We start from the raw sequence: 13,186 nt of genomic DNA, 5'->3' as shown, positions 1-13,186 counted from the left end.
GCTGCAAGCCTGCATTTCAGACAGTTACCCACGACTCACTTCAAACGCTGGCCAGGACCATCGGCACTTCCACCCCGCCACACAGTGCTGAGAGCAGCAGGTCACAACAAGGCCCTAGCCACTTCTCAACGTAACTCCAATAAATCATCAATTTGTCAAAATCGCCAAGGCCATCTGGCCATTCCCCAAGGATGGGGGCAGATCCAGTGTGTGGCCTGGGTGCTGCCTCCTTCTGGAAACCTGTTTGAAAGCTGACCACCCGGAACTCCAGCCCCAGCAGGCCAGTGGAAGCTAGGTCATTCCCACCCCGGGAATGTCCCAAATGCTGCCGTAGAACCAGCCCGACCCCAACAGCTTTCAGGGTACACTTTACCATTTCAACCCAGAGTTCCGGCGGGACTCAGAGCAGCCCTCACTAGCTAGAAGTGTTCCTGATCTGACCTTCCCAACAGCAAGGAAGGGTTGTTGGTGACAAAACCATGTGGGCATGCGAATCTGCCTTGCAGGACCCTCACAGGGCTTCCACCAGTCCTATTCTCTGGGCTGCACTGCCCGGGGAGCTGCAGAAGCTGTCAGAATCTCAGCTTAAGAGACCAAAGGCTCCCAGGACCTGTACCCAACCAGGGGCAGCAATAGGAAGGCCCAGGGGCCCCAGTAATGGGGCCGGAAGGGTGCAAGGTGACGTACCTTGGGACAGCACGAACGTGGATGGCCCAGGAGGGCAGTCAGGGCAGCCAGGCTTCCATCTCCTGGATGGCAGCAGAGGGCCCTGTCACAGATTGAATTACATCCCCCCAAAAAGAGTGTACTAACGTGGCTAGGCCATGATTCCCAGTACTCTGTGGTTCTTCCCCACTCTGTGATTGTAAATGAGTGTACTAACGTGGCTAGGCCATGATTCCCAGTACTCTGTGGTTCTTCCCCACTCCGTGATTGTAAATGAGTGTACTAACGTGGCTAGGCCATGATTCCCAGTACTCTGTGGTTCTTCCCCACTCCGTGACTGTAAATGAGTGTACTAACGTGGCTAGGCCATGATTCCCAGTACTCTGTGGTTCTTCCCCACCTGTGATCGTAAATGAGTGTACTAACGTGGCTAGGCCATGATTCCCAGTACTCTGTGGTTCTTCCCCACCTGTGATCGTAAATGAGTGTACTAACGTGGCTAGGCCATGATTCCCAGTACTCTGTGGTTCTTCCCCACCTGTGATCGTAAATGAGTGTACTAACGTGGCTAGGCCATGATTCCCAGTACTCTGTGGTTCTTCCCCACTCCGTGATTGTAAATGAGTGTACTAACGTGGCTAGGCCATGATTCCCAGTACTCTGTGGTTCTTCCCCACCCTGTGATTGTAAATGAGTGTACTAACGTGGCTAGGCCATGATTCCCAGTACTCTGTGGCTCTTCCCCACTCTGTGATTGTAAATGAGTGTACTAACGTGGCTAGGCCAGGATTCCCAGTACTCTGTGGTTCTTCCCCACTCTGTGATTGTAAATGAGTGTACTAACGTGGCTAGGCCATGATTCCCCGTACTCTGTGGTTCTTCCCCACTCTGTGATTGTAAATGAGTGTACTAACGTGGCTAGGCCATGATTCCCAGTACTCTGTGGTCCTTCCCCACTCTGTGATTGTAAATGAGTGTACTAACATGGTTAGGCCATGGTTCCCAGTACTCTGTGGTTCTTCTGTGATGGTAATTTCATGTTGAAAGGATTAAGGTGGATTTTACCCCCACTCTTTTTTTTTTCTTACTCAGGTCACCTGCCCTGATCCATTGCAAAGGGAGTTTCCTTGGGGCGTGGCCTGCACCACCTTTTCTCTCTCAAAAGATAAAAGGGAAGCTAGCAAGAGCCAGAACCTCATACCACCAAGAAAGCAGAGCTAGGAGAACGTGTCCTTTGGACCCGAGGTTCCTGTGCTGAGATGCTCCCAGGCCAAGGGAAGACTGATGACAAGGACCTTCCTCCAGAGCTGACAGGAAGTCTTCCCCTGGAGCTGGCACCCTAAATTCAGACTTCTAACTTACTGGACTGTGAGAGAATAAACTTCCCTTTGCTAAAACCATCCACTTGTGGTATTTGTTATAGCAGCACTAGATGACTAAGACAGGCCCCTCCCTGTCCTCGAGTTCAGAAATGAGCCCCTTGGAAGGCCGAAGGAACCTTGGCAGTCTGGTGGGATGGGCTCTCTGGGCAGAAGCCACAGCCCAGCCGGTCTGCACGTGGATCAAGGTGAAAACCTACAGATGCCAGGGTCTAGAATGTTCCCCGTCCACTGAACGCCGGCAGTCCTTCGCCAGCTCCCCAGAGTTTCCCGAGTCGACTCAACCATAAAGCTCGGCAGCACAAGGTGAGGAGGAGAGCAGTCAGGGCTGAGTGATTCGCCCCTTTACTTAGCCTGTAAACATGACTTCCATGCAGATGGCGCCGCACGAGCACCAGGGCTCACCCTGCTCTGCTCACTGCTGACGCTGGGTGCCCGGGAGGGAAACATCCACTCCAAGGCCATCTGAGACACGTGGCCCAACAGCCGAGTGTTTGAGTATCACAGCAAACGATTCTATTTGTGATTTCTAATCCTCCCACTGCCTCCCCCCCAAAAAACTGTACATCGAGTTTACAAACATATTAACATATAAATAATGACAACGTCCTTGCCGGCCTCCCACTGTCTCAGAGTGAGTAGCACTGGAGGCGCCCACACAAGGGATGCTGGCCAAGCTGGTCTCTGTGGCTGTGGGCGCATCACTGGGCTGCACGGCGCCCACGGGTCCAACCACCAGTGTGTGTCCACTGTGCCTGAGAAGGGCCCAGCTCCAATCCTGGGTCCAGCTGCGGTGGGGCGTGGGCTGCACGGTCACCGCTCAGGCTCGAGCTCATGCTGGAAAGGGCGCTTTTTCTCGCGGCAGTGCTTCTTGTGGGCGGGCCAGTCCTTCTGCTGGCACTGTGAGCCACAGTAGCGGGCCACCTGGCACCGCCCACAGATGTTGAACTCCCGGAGCTGCAGATACAGAGCAAGCTATGTCACAGCCCCTGCCAAGACCACACCCGATACCAAAGAGCCCCGGCCACCTGGCACCAGGCCAGCGTGAGGACCAACGAGCAGTGTGGCCACTGGGCAGACGTACCTGCTTCTCGATCATGGTGCAGGGAGGGTAGTGGCACTCATAATAGGTGCAGGAATTTTCCTCCTCCTCCACCACATCCCCATTGGCATTGTAGTACCGGGTGACGTTCAGGACGGGGAACTGCTCCTCAATGGGGTCCATGGGGAGCTGCTGAATTGCCAGCCAGTACAAGCTCTGCTCCCTGCAAGGAAGCACAAGACACTGAGCACCCTCGGCAGCTTGAGTGGACTCTGGTTTGCTCCTGCTCACCACTCCCCAACCTTGTTTCTTCAGCCCAACCCCGACCAGCACCTATCTCTATGCAACGCTAAGGCTTCTGTTCACTGTGTCTTTCCACCAAGGCACAGCACCACAAGTGCCATGGGAGCAAAGACTGTCCGCCTTACTCTTGGCAAACTCCCTGAAGCCTGGGACTGGCAGGCACACAGTGGGCCCGCCCCAAACACCAGCTCAGGGCAAGTAAGACAAGCACTCGGTGTGAGTCAACGAGGAGTCTGCCAGCCAGGTAATGGCAGCGTGTGGCCTCACATGGCTGACCGGCCTCCCTGCTACCAACCCTGGTGGCACTGTAGCCACTTTGTGAGTTGCCCCACGTGCTTCTAAAAAATCACCTTGCTTGATGGGCCAGAGTAAGCGTCTGATGCTAGCCAACAACTGAAAAACCCTTCTGATACAAAACTGACGTATGAATAATAGGCCCTGATGAGGACCTAGCTGACGAAGTGGGGCACTGAGGGGTACGGGGGTGCAGGGGTACCACAGGCGCAGGGCAGTGGGTAACCCCACCCTGCTCCAGGCCTCATGGCAGGCAGCACCACCAGGGACAGCAGGGGAGCAGGTGAAACAGCCACCTTAAACCAGCCCCGTCTACAAAGACCAGACCTTTAAGAGACTTGATTAAGAGCTGGGCGGGGGGGCCGGGGAGGGGGATGCGACCACACAGCCTGGAAGGGATGTCCTGGGCCTCTGGGCAGCAGCTGGGGTTAACAGGCCAGGTGGACATACGGCTTCCATGTCCTGTAGTAAGAAACCCCCAGCTCTAGCCCAGGGACTAGAAAATCAAGTGAGAACTGTCCTGGGACTTGCCCAGATGCCATTGGGGTGGCCATCTTCTGCTCTGTGGGTACCCACTAGAGCACAGTGGGGCAGCTGCTGGGACCCTCTCTGTCCCGCCATGCCCACCGCCAGCTACAACTCTGAGTGCTTCAGCCGTGGGGGCCAGGGAACACCTGCACTCTGCTTTGGCCAAACCGAGCTCAGCATTGTCACTTGTAGCCAAAAACCTGGACTAACACAATCTCCAAAAAGATAAAAATCCATCGAAAGTGCCGCTCCACTCTAGAACACTGCGAGGGGGTTTCTGGGTCAAAACACTAACAATATCAAAGGAAAAAAAAAACCCAGGTAAAGCCAAGAGAGTGGGAGAGCCCGATCCCACCCTCTGACCTGGCCAAGGCCCCTGAGGAGGTAGCAAGGCTGACGCCCAGAGTTACCTCACTGCACAGGGCTCTCCTGGAGCTCGCCATCCCGCCCCGCTGTACCTGGCTGCTGGAAACGCCAAGGGAGATGATGGCAAGACCTCCTCCCACAGCCACCAATGATCAGGATGACCGAGACACTGAACAGGCCCACAGCACCGACTGCCGTCTTTTGAGAAATGTTGCCAAAATCAAGAAAGGCTTTTCTCAAAGCCCCAAGGCTGACAACGTGCACAGAAGGCCACGGGAAATCCACCATTGGTACAGACACAATAGGACACCAGAGGCACCCCAGTTTGGGCCCTGCCAGGGTGATTGCCTTCCCAGGGCTCTGAGAGGCTGGCATCTAGGCTGCCTGAGGGCCCCAGACCCCAAGAGGGAGGCTTGTGCCAGGCGGAGTCCCTGCATCCTCCCACCATGGCTTGGAGCACAACCAAAGCCCCATGTGGTCACACAGGCAGCCTCCTCAGGAGGAAGCATGCAAAGGCCTGCCACTGCCCTGGCCACTGTGGTCCTGCTGCCTGCAGGCACACAGCCAAATGCCCTCACTCATCACAGCAGCTGAAGAAGACCCCCGGAAACAGTCACCAGGAGATGAGCCCACAAAGACTACACCATAATCCTCTCCTACTCCATAAAAGACAGAGAGACTCCATACCAGGTCCAAATGCACACAGCAGGGTCAGGGCAGAGAGCCGACGTACCCCTTACGAAGAGGGCCTCAGGCCACCAGCCTGGCCACTGGCACCACCCCGTGAGGACCCACCTCTGCTTGCTGGAAAGCTCCTCGGCCTTGGGTCGCCAGCCCCAGGGCACCAGCTGCAGGTTGTCCAGCCGGTTGTCCACAGTCACAGCATTGAGATGCACCACCTGGAAGCCGGGGGCAACACCACCCCTGTGCCGCTCCCTAGGGACAGAAATGCTCAAGAGTGGCCCACCAGACCCTCACAAACATGGGTTTTTACGTGCACGTGATAAAAATACATATAAAACACTTGCGGTTTTAACATTTTTACATGTATAATTCGGTGACATCGTTATCTTTGTCGTGTTGTGTTGCCATCATCACCATGTTCCAGATTTCCCATCAGTGATGTTATCAAGTCCACTGTGCCGTGTGGCCATCACCACCAAGTTCCAAGTTTTCCATCACTCTTAACAAAAACCCAGTGCCCTCTAAGCAGTGACCACCACCCCCCCGCTCCTCCCCCTTCTCTTGCCACTAATAAGTTTTACTTTATGTTGGTCTATTCTAGACGTTTCATGTAAAAGATGGTATAACATTTATGCTTTTGTGACTAACTTTTCTCGTCACGATATTTTCAAGGTTCTACTGTGTCGTAGTATATATCTCTTTATAACCAATAACATTGCATCCTGTTAGTATACCTCACAAATATTTTTGGTTAAATGTGAAGGCACAACCAGAAAGAAAAACAAGCCACAGGATCTGAAATGGCCCTTAAAATCCCAATGGGCAAGTTCCGGGGCAGGACTGGGCCAGAGGAAGCCCAGTATGGGAGTTAGAAACAGACAGAACAGAGTCCCTACCCTTGGCAATTCAGTTCCTGGACTGAAAAACCAAACAAGGAGGGACCCCCCAAGGGATCTTGCTGCACACACCCAGGTGAGACAGCCCCCACCCCATGCCTGCCCCGTCAGAGCCCAGGGCAGCAAGTTCCCTGGCAACTGGGAGACTTTCAAGATAGGTACTAAGTAACATAAGATGAAAATTAGTCACTCCTTCAGGTTAGTGGAAAGGACGCTCAGAGGTGGCGAGGCAGATCCAGCCCAAGGGAACCATCTGCTCACCACCTCTGTGCCCCGTGCCCACAAAGCCCAAGGCGGGGGATAAGGGAAGCCCACTGTACTTGCGGCCGCCGCCACGGCCACTGCTGTAAATACCCACCACAGCAGCTCATGCAGCAGCCGTCCAGAGCCCCGTCCTCGATTCTTGTCAAAGGCATAAGCGAATATCTTAGCACCATTTCCATCTGCATCTACTTCCATCCGAGCCTAAGAAGGAACAAGGGAAGGTCAGTTAACACATTTCTGATTCTCACCAACATTTCAAACTCTTCCTAGAAACAAAGTGAAACAGACAAGCCGGAGGAACAAATGCCAGCACCAGCCTAGGTCCAAGTGCCTGTTGGGACGTGCCATCGTGTCCTGAGAGGTTTCCCAACCAGGAGCACAGGCACCACACCACATCCTGACAATTGTGCTCTCTCCCCTCTGGCAAATGCTCACAATTGTGCTCTCTCCGCTCTGGCAAATACTCACAATTGTGCTCTCTCCGCTCTGGCAAATGCTCACAACAAAGCACTGTGGACAGAAGTGTGATCAGAGCTGTCCCTACCCTTAGAAAAGCCCCCAGCCAGGGGGCAAAATAAGCCCTTGAACAAACAACCACAGTGAGAAGGGTTAGGGACCCAGAAGAAAACGCAGAGCAGCAACAAACTCCTAGGAGTTTTCCAAGAAAAGGGGATATTAGATGAAGATCAGAGGCATGGACAAGAGTCCAACGGGTAGAAGACGATGAGAAAGAGGCGAGAAGGCCACACCTAGGCCCAGGGCAGCAGGGACGTGGAGCGATCGGAGGGGGGAGGCCTTCCGGCTGATGGGGGTAGGCAGGACCAAGGCGGGAGACCAGCAAGCGTTTCTAAGGATTAACAGCTTCAACAGGTTTGACAAAGACATTTAGTCAAAGTCGACAGAATCTGGTCTGTTTTTGGGGAACAGAGCTGGCAGGCAGAATGGATGCAGGGAAAGGTCAGTGTTTCTGGCCAGCGGGAGCTGCAGGGAGAGTCCACTGTGAACCCCAGCAGCAGTGACCGTCAGACTACTGTGACACCGTGGTTTGGATGTGGTGGCCCCAAGTGGTCCACAGCCAGCACCAGCTACTCAGGACAAGATTCCACGCTTACAGCGCAGGACGACACGTTCTCAAGACCACCATCAGCCCCAACCTGGCCCGCAGAGAACGCCATCCTTACCTCGAAGGAGTAGCTCTCCACCAGGGGGATATCTTGTTCATCGATCAGCGTGTACTTGGTCTGGAAATTAACAAATGTGTAACATTTTTATATTTGGGACGAACTAATGGCACCCTGAAATTATAAACTGTAATAGGCAGCCGTGAGGTATGCTAGCTGAGAAGTCAGGACAGGTCAGCAAGCGAGCCTCTCAGTCCACTCTCGGTGGATGCATTTCCACTTTGGCATCAGAGAGACAAGTAACAAGGTTTGAACCTCCATCCACATAAGACTCACTGTAAGAACAACACTGAGCCAGACCACCTGCCAAAGTCTCTGTAACAGCTCCTTAAATCTAGTTACTAAGGTAGAAAGATCGGCCTTGATTGAGAAAGAACACCCAGGAGGCTCCAATTAGCATTTATTAAGTTGAGTGAAGTTTACAGCTGCTCCCTGATTCATTCTCTTTAGCTTTTTCTGCCTTAAGTGTTCCAGACAAAAATCTTAAGTGATGGCATTAATGCATCCAACTACTATGTCAGAAAGAGTCTCCGGGCAACTGGGACGGAGCAGCCCTTCCCTGGTCAGAAAGCGCATCCCAAGGGCCTTTGCCCGCGCTCCTGAGGAAGGACAGGAACTGCCCCTAATCTTCTCTCACTGCTGGTACCGGCGGAGACAATTCCCAGCCCACTGGACTTCACCTTCGTCTGCCTCCGCTCCTGTCTCCCACCACAAGCCTCAGCCACTGGGAGCAGGCACCAGGTTCCCCTTGGGGAGCGGTGGGTGCAGCGGGACAGCCAGCCCCTGGAAACAGCCAAGCTCACGGGTGCCCGAGGCCCCGGCCTCAAACGCTGGAGGGCGAGGACCAGAAAGAGGAGTGAGTGGACCCTCAGCCTCGCCGCACAGGACCCTGCCCTGATGGGCCCACTGGTGGCCACCCTCGGCCAGCCCCTGGCGGCCTCACCGCGCCGGCGCTCCACTAGGGCTGGCTGCGCTCTCTGCCACCGGCCCCCGCGGGGCCGCCTCAACAGACAGAGCCAGGAGCACCGGACAGGTCTGCGCGCACGCGGGGCGCCGCCAGCGCACCCCGACACCGGCTAGGCCCCGGCCCCTAAGCACCCCTCGGAGGTGCCGCAGGTGAGCGCGGCCGGGCGCGGGAGCCCCCCGGGCGGTACAGGAGCGCGGCCTCCGTCCCGGGGCCTCCAACCCGAGGCGGGAGCGGCCCGCCGCGCACTTAGCCGGCCCGGGCCCGCAGGAGGGGTGCGCTCCGGGCCGCGGCCGGCCTGTGCAGGGAGGCGCGCCGCGGGGCCCGGCCCACCCGCCGCCGCAACCGCCCGCCGCCGCAACCGCCCGCCGCGCCCGCCCGGCCCGCGCCGCTCACCTTGCCGGCCACCCGGCCGAGCCGCACGATGCCCAGCTTGAAGTCGGTCATGGCCGGGCCTGCGCGCTCGCCGGCGCGCCGCTCCCCCGGGAGGCGCCGGGTTGAGGCCGGGCGGCGAGGCCGCGGCGGACCGGGCGGGTCCAGGCGGCCCGGGCGGACAGGCTGGGCCGGGCTCGGGCCGCGCCGCCTCGCGCCCGCCGGACCTGCCACGCGCCGCCGCCGCCGCCGCCACCGCCGCGCGCACCGCCGCGAGTGGAGCAGCAGAGGGCGGGGCGCGGCCGCGAACACACCCCCGGCCCGCGCCCGCCAGCCAATCGCGAGCCGCGCACCGCGCCGGCCGGCGCGCGCCGACGCTCAGCGACCAATGGGAGGACAGCGGGCGCGCAGGCGCAATGCGGAGCCAAGCAAGCGCGGGGGAGGGGCGGGGCGAAGGGGCGGTGCTTGCGCGGCGGGCGTGCGCCTACGTCAGTTTCGCGGGAAGCTTTGTGCTCCGCGGAGCCTGGCGGTCCGTCCCCACCCCCCGGTCCGGCCCGTGGCCTCTCAGTCCCGGCCCCCGGCCCCCGCCCCTCGTCCGGCCCGTGGCCTTTCGGTCCCGCCCCCGCCCCCCGTCCCCCGTCCCCCGTCCCAGGCCCGTGGCCTCTCTGTCGAGGCTTCCACCCCCCCCGTGCCGCCTGTGGCCTCTCGGTCCCGGCCCCACCCCCCGCCCCAGGCCCGTGGCCTCTCGGTCCCTGCCCCCGCCCCCCCCGTGCCACCCGTGGCCTCTCGGTCCCGGCCCCCACGACCCCCGTTGCCGCCCGTGGCCTCTCGGTCCCGCCCCCGCCCCCTGTCCCAGGCCCGTGGCCTCTCGGTCCCTGCCCCCACTCCCCCGGTGCCGCCCGTGGCCTCTCGGTCCCTGCCCTCGCCCCCCCCGTGCCGCCCGTGGCCTCTCGGTCCCTGCCCCCACTCCCCCGGTGCCGCCCGTGGCCTCTCGGTCCCTGCCCTCGCCCCCCCCGTGCCGCCCGTGGCCTCTCGGTCCCTGCCCCCACTCCCCCGGTGCCGCCCGTGTCCTCTCGGTCCCTGCCCCCACTCCCGGTGCCGCCCGTGTCCTCTCGGTCCCTGCCCCCACTCCCCCGGTGCCGCCCGTGGCCTCTCGGTCCCTGCCCCCACTCCCGGTGCCGCCCGTGTCCTCTCGGTCCCTGCCCCCACTCCCGGTGCCGCCCGTGTCCTCTCGGTCCCTGCCCCCACTCCCCCGGTGCCGCCCGTGGCCTCTCGGTCCCTGCCCCCACTCCCCCGGTGCCGCCCGTGGCCTCTCGGTCCCTGCCCCCACTCCCGGTGCCGCCCGTGTCCTCTCGGTCCCTGCCCCCACTCCCCCGGTGCCGCCCGTGGCCTCTCGGTCCCTGCCCTCGCCCCCCCCGTGCCGCCCGTGGCCTCTCGGTCCCTGCCCCCATTCCCCGGTGCCGCCCGTGGCCTCTCGGTCCCTGCCCTCGCCCCCCCCGTGCCGCCCGTGGCCTCTCGGTCCCTGCCCCCACTCCCCCGGTGCCGCCCGTGGCCTCTCGGTCCCTGCCCTCGCCCCCCCCCGTGCCGCCCGTGGCCTCTCGGTCCCTGCCCCCACTCCCCCGGTGCCGCCCGTGGCCTCTCGGTCCGTGCCCTCGCCCCCCCCCGTGCCGCCTGTGGCCTCTCGGTCCCGGCCCCCACGACCCCCGTAGCCTCCCGTGGCCTCTCGGTCCCGCCCCCGCCCCCTGTCCCAGGCCCGTGGCCTCTCGGTCCCTGCCCCCACTCCCCCGGTGCCGCCCGTGGCCTCTCGGTCCCTGCCCTCGCCCCCCCCGTGCCGCCCGTGGCCTCTCGGTCCCTGCCCCCACTCCCCCGGTGCCGCCCGTGGCCTCTCGGTCCCTGCCCTCGCCCCCCCCGTGCCGCCCGTGGCCTCTCGGTCCCTGCCCCCACTCCCCCGGTGCCGCCCGTGGCCTCTCGGTCCCTGCCCCCACTCCCGGTGCCGCCCGTGTCCTCTCGGTCCCTGCCCCCACTCCCCCGGTGCCGCCCGTGGCCTCTCGGTCCCTGCCTTCGCCCCCCCCGTGCCGCCCGTGGCCTCTCGGTCCCTGCCCCCACTCCCCCGGTGCCGCCCGTGGCCTCTCGGTCCCTGCCCCCACTCCCGGTGCCGCCCGTGTCCTCTCGGTCCCTGCCCCCACTCCCCCGGTGCCGCCCGTGGCCTCTCGGTCCCTGCCCTCGCCCCCCCCGTGCCGCCTGTGGCCTCTCGGTCCCTGCCCCCACTCCCGGTGCCGCCCGTGTCCTCTCGGTCCCTGCCCCCACTCCCCCGGTGCCGCCCGTGGCCTCTCGGTCCCTGCCCTCGCCCCCCCCGTGCCGCCCGTGGCCTCTCGGTCCCTGCCCCCACTCCCCCGGTGCCGCCCGTGGCCTCTCGGTCCCTGCCCCCACTCCCGGTGCCGCCCGTGTCCTCTCGGTCCCTGCCCCCACTCCCCCGGTGCCGCCCGTGGCCTCTCGGTCCCTGCCCTCGCCCCCCCCGTGCCGCCCGTGGCCTCTCGGTCCCTGCCCCCACTCCCCCGGTGCCGCCCGTGGCCTCTCGGTCCCTGCCCCCACTCCCGGTGCCGCCCGTGTCCTCTCGGTCCCTGCCCCCACTCCCCCGGTGCCGCCCGTGGCCTCTCGGTCCCTGCCCTCGCCCCCCCCGTGCCGCCCGTGGCCTCTCGGTCCCTGCCCCCACTCCCGGTGCCGCCCGTGTCCTCTCGGTCCCTGCCCCCACTCCCCCGGTGCCGCCCGTGGCCTCTCGGTCCCTGCCCTCGCCCCCCCCGTGCCGCTCGTGGCCTCTCGGTCCCTGCCCCCACTCCCCCGGTGCCGCCCGTGGCCTCTCGGTCCCTGCCCCCACTCCCCCGGTGCCACCCGTGGCCTCTCGGTCCCTGCCCTCGCCCCCCCCGTGCCGCCCGTGGCCTCTCGGTCCCTGCCCCCACTCCCGGTGCCGCCCGTGTCCTCTCGGTCCCGCCCCCGCCCCCCGCCCCCCGCCCCCCGTCCCCCGTCCCAGGCCCGTGGCCTCTCTGTCGAGGCTTCCACCCCCCCCCGTGCCGCCCGTGGCCTCTCGGTCCCGCCCCCGCCCCCTGTCCCAGGCCCGTGGCCTCTCGGTCCCTGCCCTCGCCCCCCCCGTGCCGCCCGTGGCCTCTCGGTCCCGCCCCCGCCCCCTGTCCCAGGCCCGTGGCCTCTCGGTCCCTGCCCCCATTCCCCACGTGCCTCCCGTGGCCTCTCGGTCCCTGCCCCCATTCCCCCGGTGCCGCCCGTGGCCTCTCGGTCCCTGCCCTCGCTCCCCCACGTGCCTCCCGTGGCCTCTCGGTCCCTGCCCTCGCCCCCTCGCCCCGTGGCGCCCGTGGCTTTTCGGTCCGGCCCCGCCCCGCTGTCCGCCTCGCCCCTTCCCCGACCACAGGCCCTTGATTCTGACGCCCGGCCGGTCCCCTCCTCCCCGCCCGTGTCTCCCCGGCCCACCGACCCTAGGCCGAGGCCAACCCTTCCTCATGGCAACCCTGGTCCTCAAGCAACAGTGGCTCCGGGCATTCCAAGAGACCCTGCGGTCTGGGTCTCCGGGTTTGCCGGGCCCACGGGGCTCTCAGAGGTGGGCCGCAGTCTTTGTTACCCGTTCTTCCACCAAGTCCAGAAGGGAGAGGGGTAAAGAGCAGAGCCTGCTGCTGCTGCTGCTGCTGCTGCTGCAGGGACGGCGAGCCCCAAGGCCAGGCCCGGCTAGGGGTGTGAGTGGGCCCGGGTCCCGGAGCTCCAGGGGGATCTTGAGCAGGGCAGGATCAGGCTACCCTCGGGCCGATGGCTAGGGTAGTCTTTGGATGTGGGGAGGACTGGAGCGAGGGGGCCACGCTCCAGGATCTTGGCCAGATGCTGGTGCTGGGGACAGGTCCTGCAAAGACTGCTTAAGCCCCCTGCCCACCTGAGGGGGGTTGCTTGCTGGCTGGGGCAGTGAGTGTCTTCCTGTCCTTCAGGACACTTGCACGCTCCACTTCTCATGGTCTTGGTAGATACCCAGTTAGAGTAGTGGGGCAGGGTGCCACCAGGGCCTGGGGCTTCTCCATGCAGCCCACCTTCAAGCCACACCAGCCTTTTGTGAGAGCCAGCCTTCCTCTGTGAGCTGGGGCAGGAAGGGTCCTAGGCCCAAGTCTTTCCCGAAACAGGAACTTCAGAGAATTCCATTCTGGCCTCTTAGGTCTCTGGGAAGAAGGGCCCACCAGGGAGGGGCCAAGGGCCTG

General features: G+C 62.5%; 2 protein-coding genes across 2 annotated transcripts; one reads left to right on the top strand and one right to left on the bottom strand.

Moving 5' to 3' along the window:
* Positions 1-1,976: 1,976 nt before the first annotated feature.
* On the bottom strand, positions 1,977-9,138 carry ZMYND19 (zinc finger MYND-type containing 19). Its single transcript, XM_049896665.1, has 6 exons — positions 8,964-9,138; positions 7,604-7,663; positions 6,517-6,623; positions 5,374-5,514; positions 3,130-3,310; positions 1,977-3,002 (listed from the first exon to the last, which is right to left on the bottom strand). Exons 1-6 carry the CDS (start codon positions 9,012-9,014, stop codon positions 2,859-2,861), a joined length of 684 nt encoding a protein of 227 aa, XP_049752622.1. The 5' UTR covers positions 9,015-9,138; the 3' UTR covers positions 1,977-2,858.
* Positions 9,013-12,603, top strand: LOC126083095 (basic proline-rich protein-like). Its single transcript, XM_049896438.1, has one exon. It carries the CDS (start codon positions 9,013-9,015, stop codon positions 12,601-12,603), a length of 3,591 nt encoding a protein of 1,196 aa, XP_049752395.1.
* The last annotated feature ends 583 nt before the right edge of the window (positions 12,604-13,186 follow it).

The sequence above is a fragment of the Elephas maximus genome, chromosome 9 (assembly GCF_024166365.1).
Source record: "Elephas maximus indicus isolate mEleMax1 chromosome 9, mEleMax1 primary haplotype, whole genome shotgun sequence".
NCBI lineage: Eukaryota > Metazoa > Chordata > Mammalia > Proboscidea > Elephantidae > Elephas > Elephas maximus.
This window is presented reverse-complemented; position numbering and strand designations above follow the sequence as displayed.

Bases quoted from the DNA above. Each gene is read 5' to 3' on its own strand.
- LOC126083095 (XM_049896438.1), top strand. From the start codon at position 9,013: ATGGCCGGGCCTGCGCGCTCGCCGGCGCGCCGCTCCCCCGGGAGGCGC.
- ZMYND19 (XM_049896665.1), bottom strand. From the start codon at position 9,014: ATGACCGACTTCAAGCTGGGCATCGTGCGGCTCGGCCGGGTGGCCGGC. The intron at 5,515-6,516 runs GTGGGTATTTAC...TTCTGTCCCTAG, and splicing joins CTGCTGCATGAGCTGCTGTG to GGAGCGGCACAGGGGTGGTG. The intron at 3,311-5,373 runs GTGGGTCCTCAC...GCTTCCTTGCAG, and splicing joins GAGCTTTCCAGCAAGCAGAG to GGAGCAGAGCTTGTACTGGC.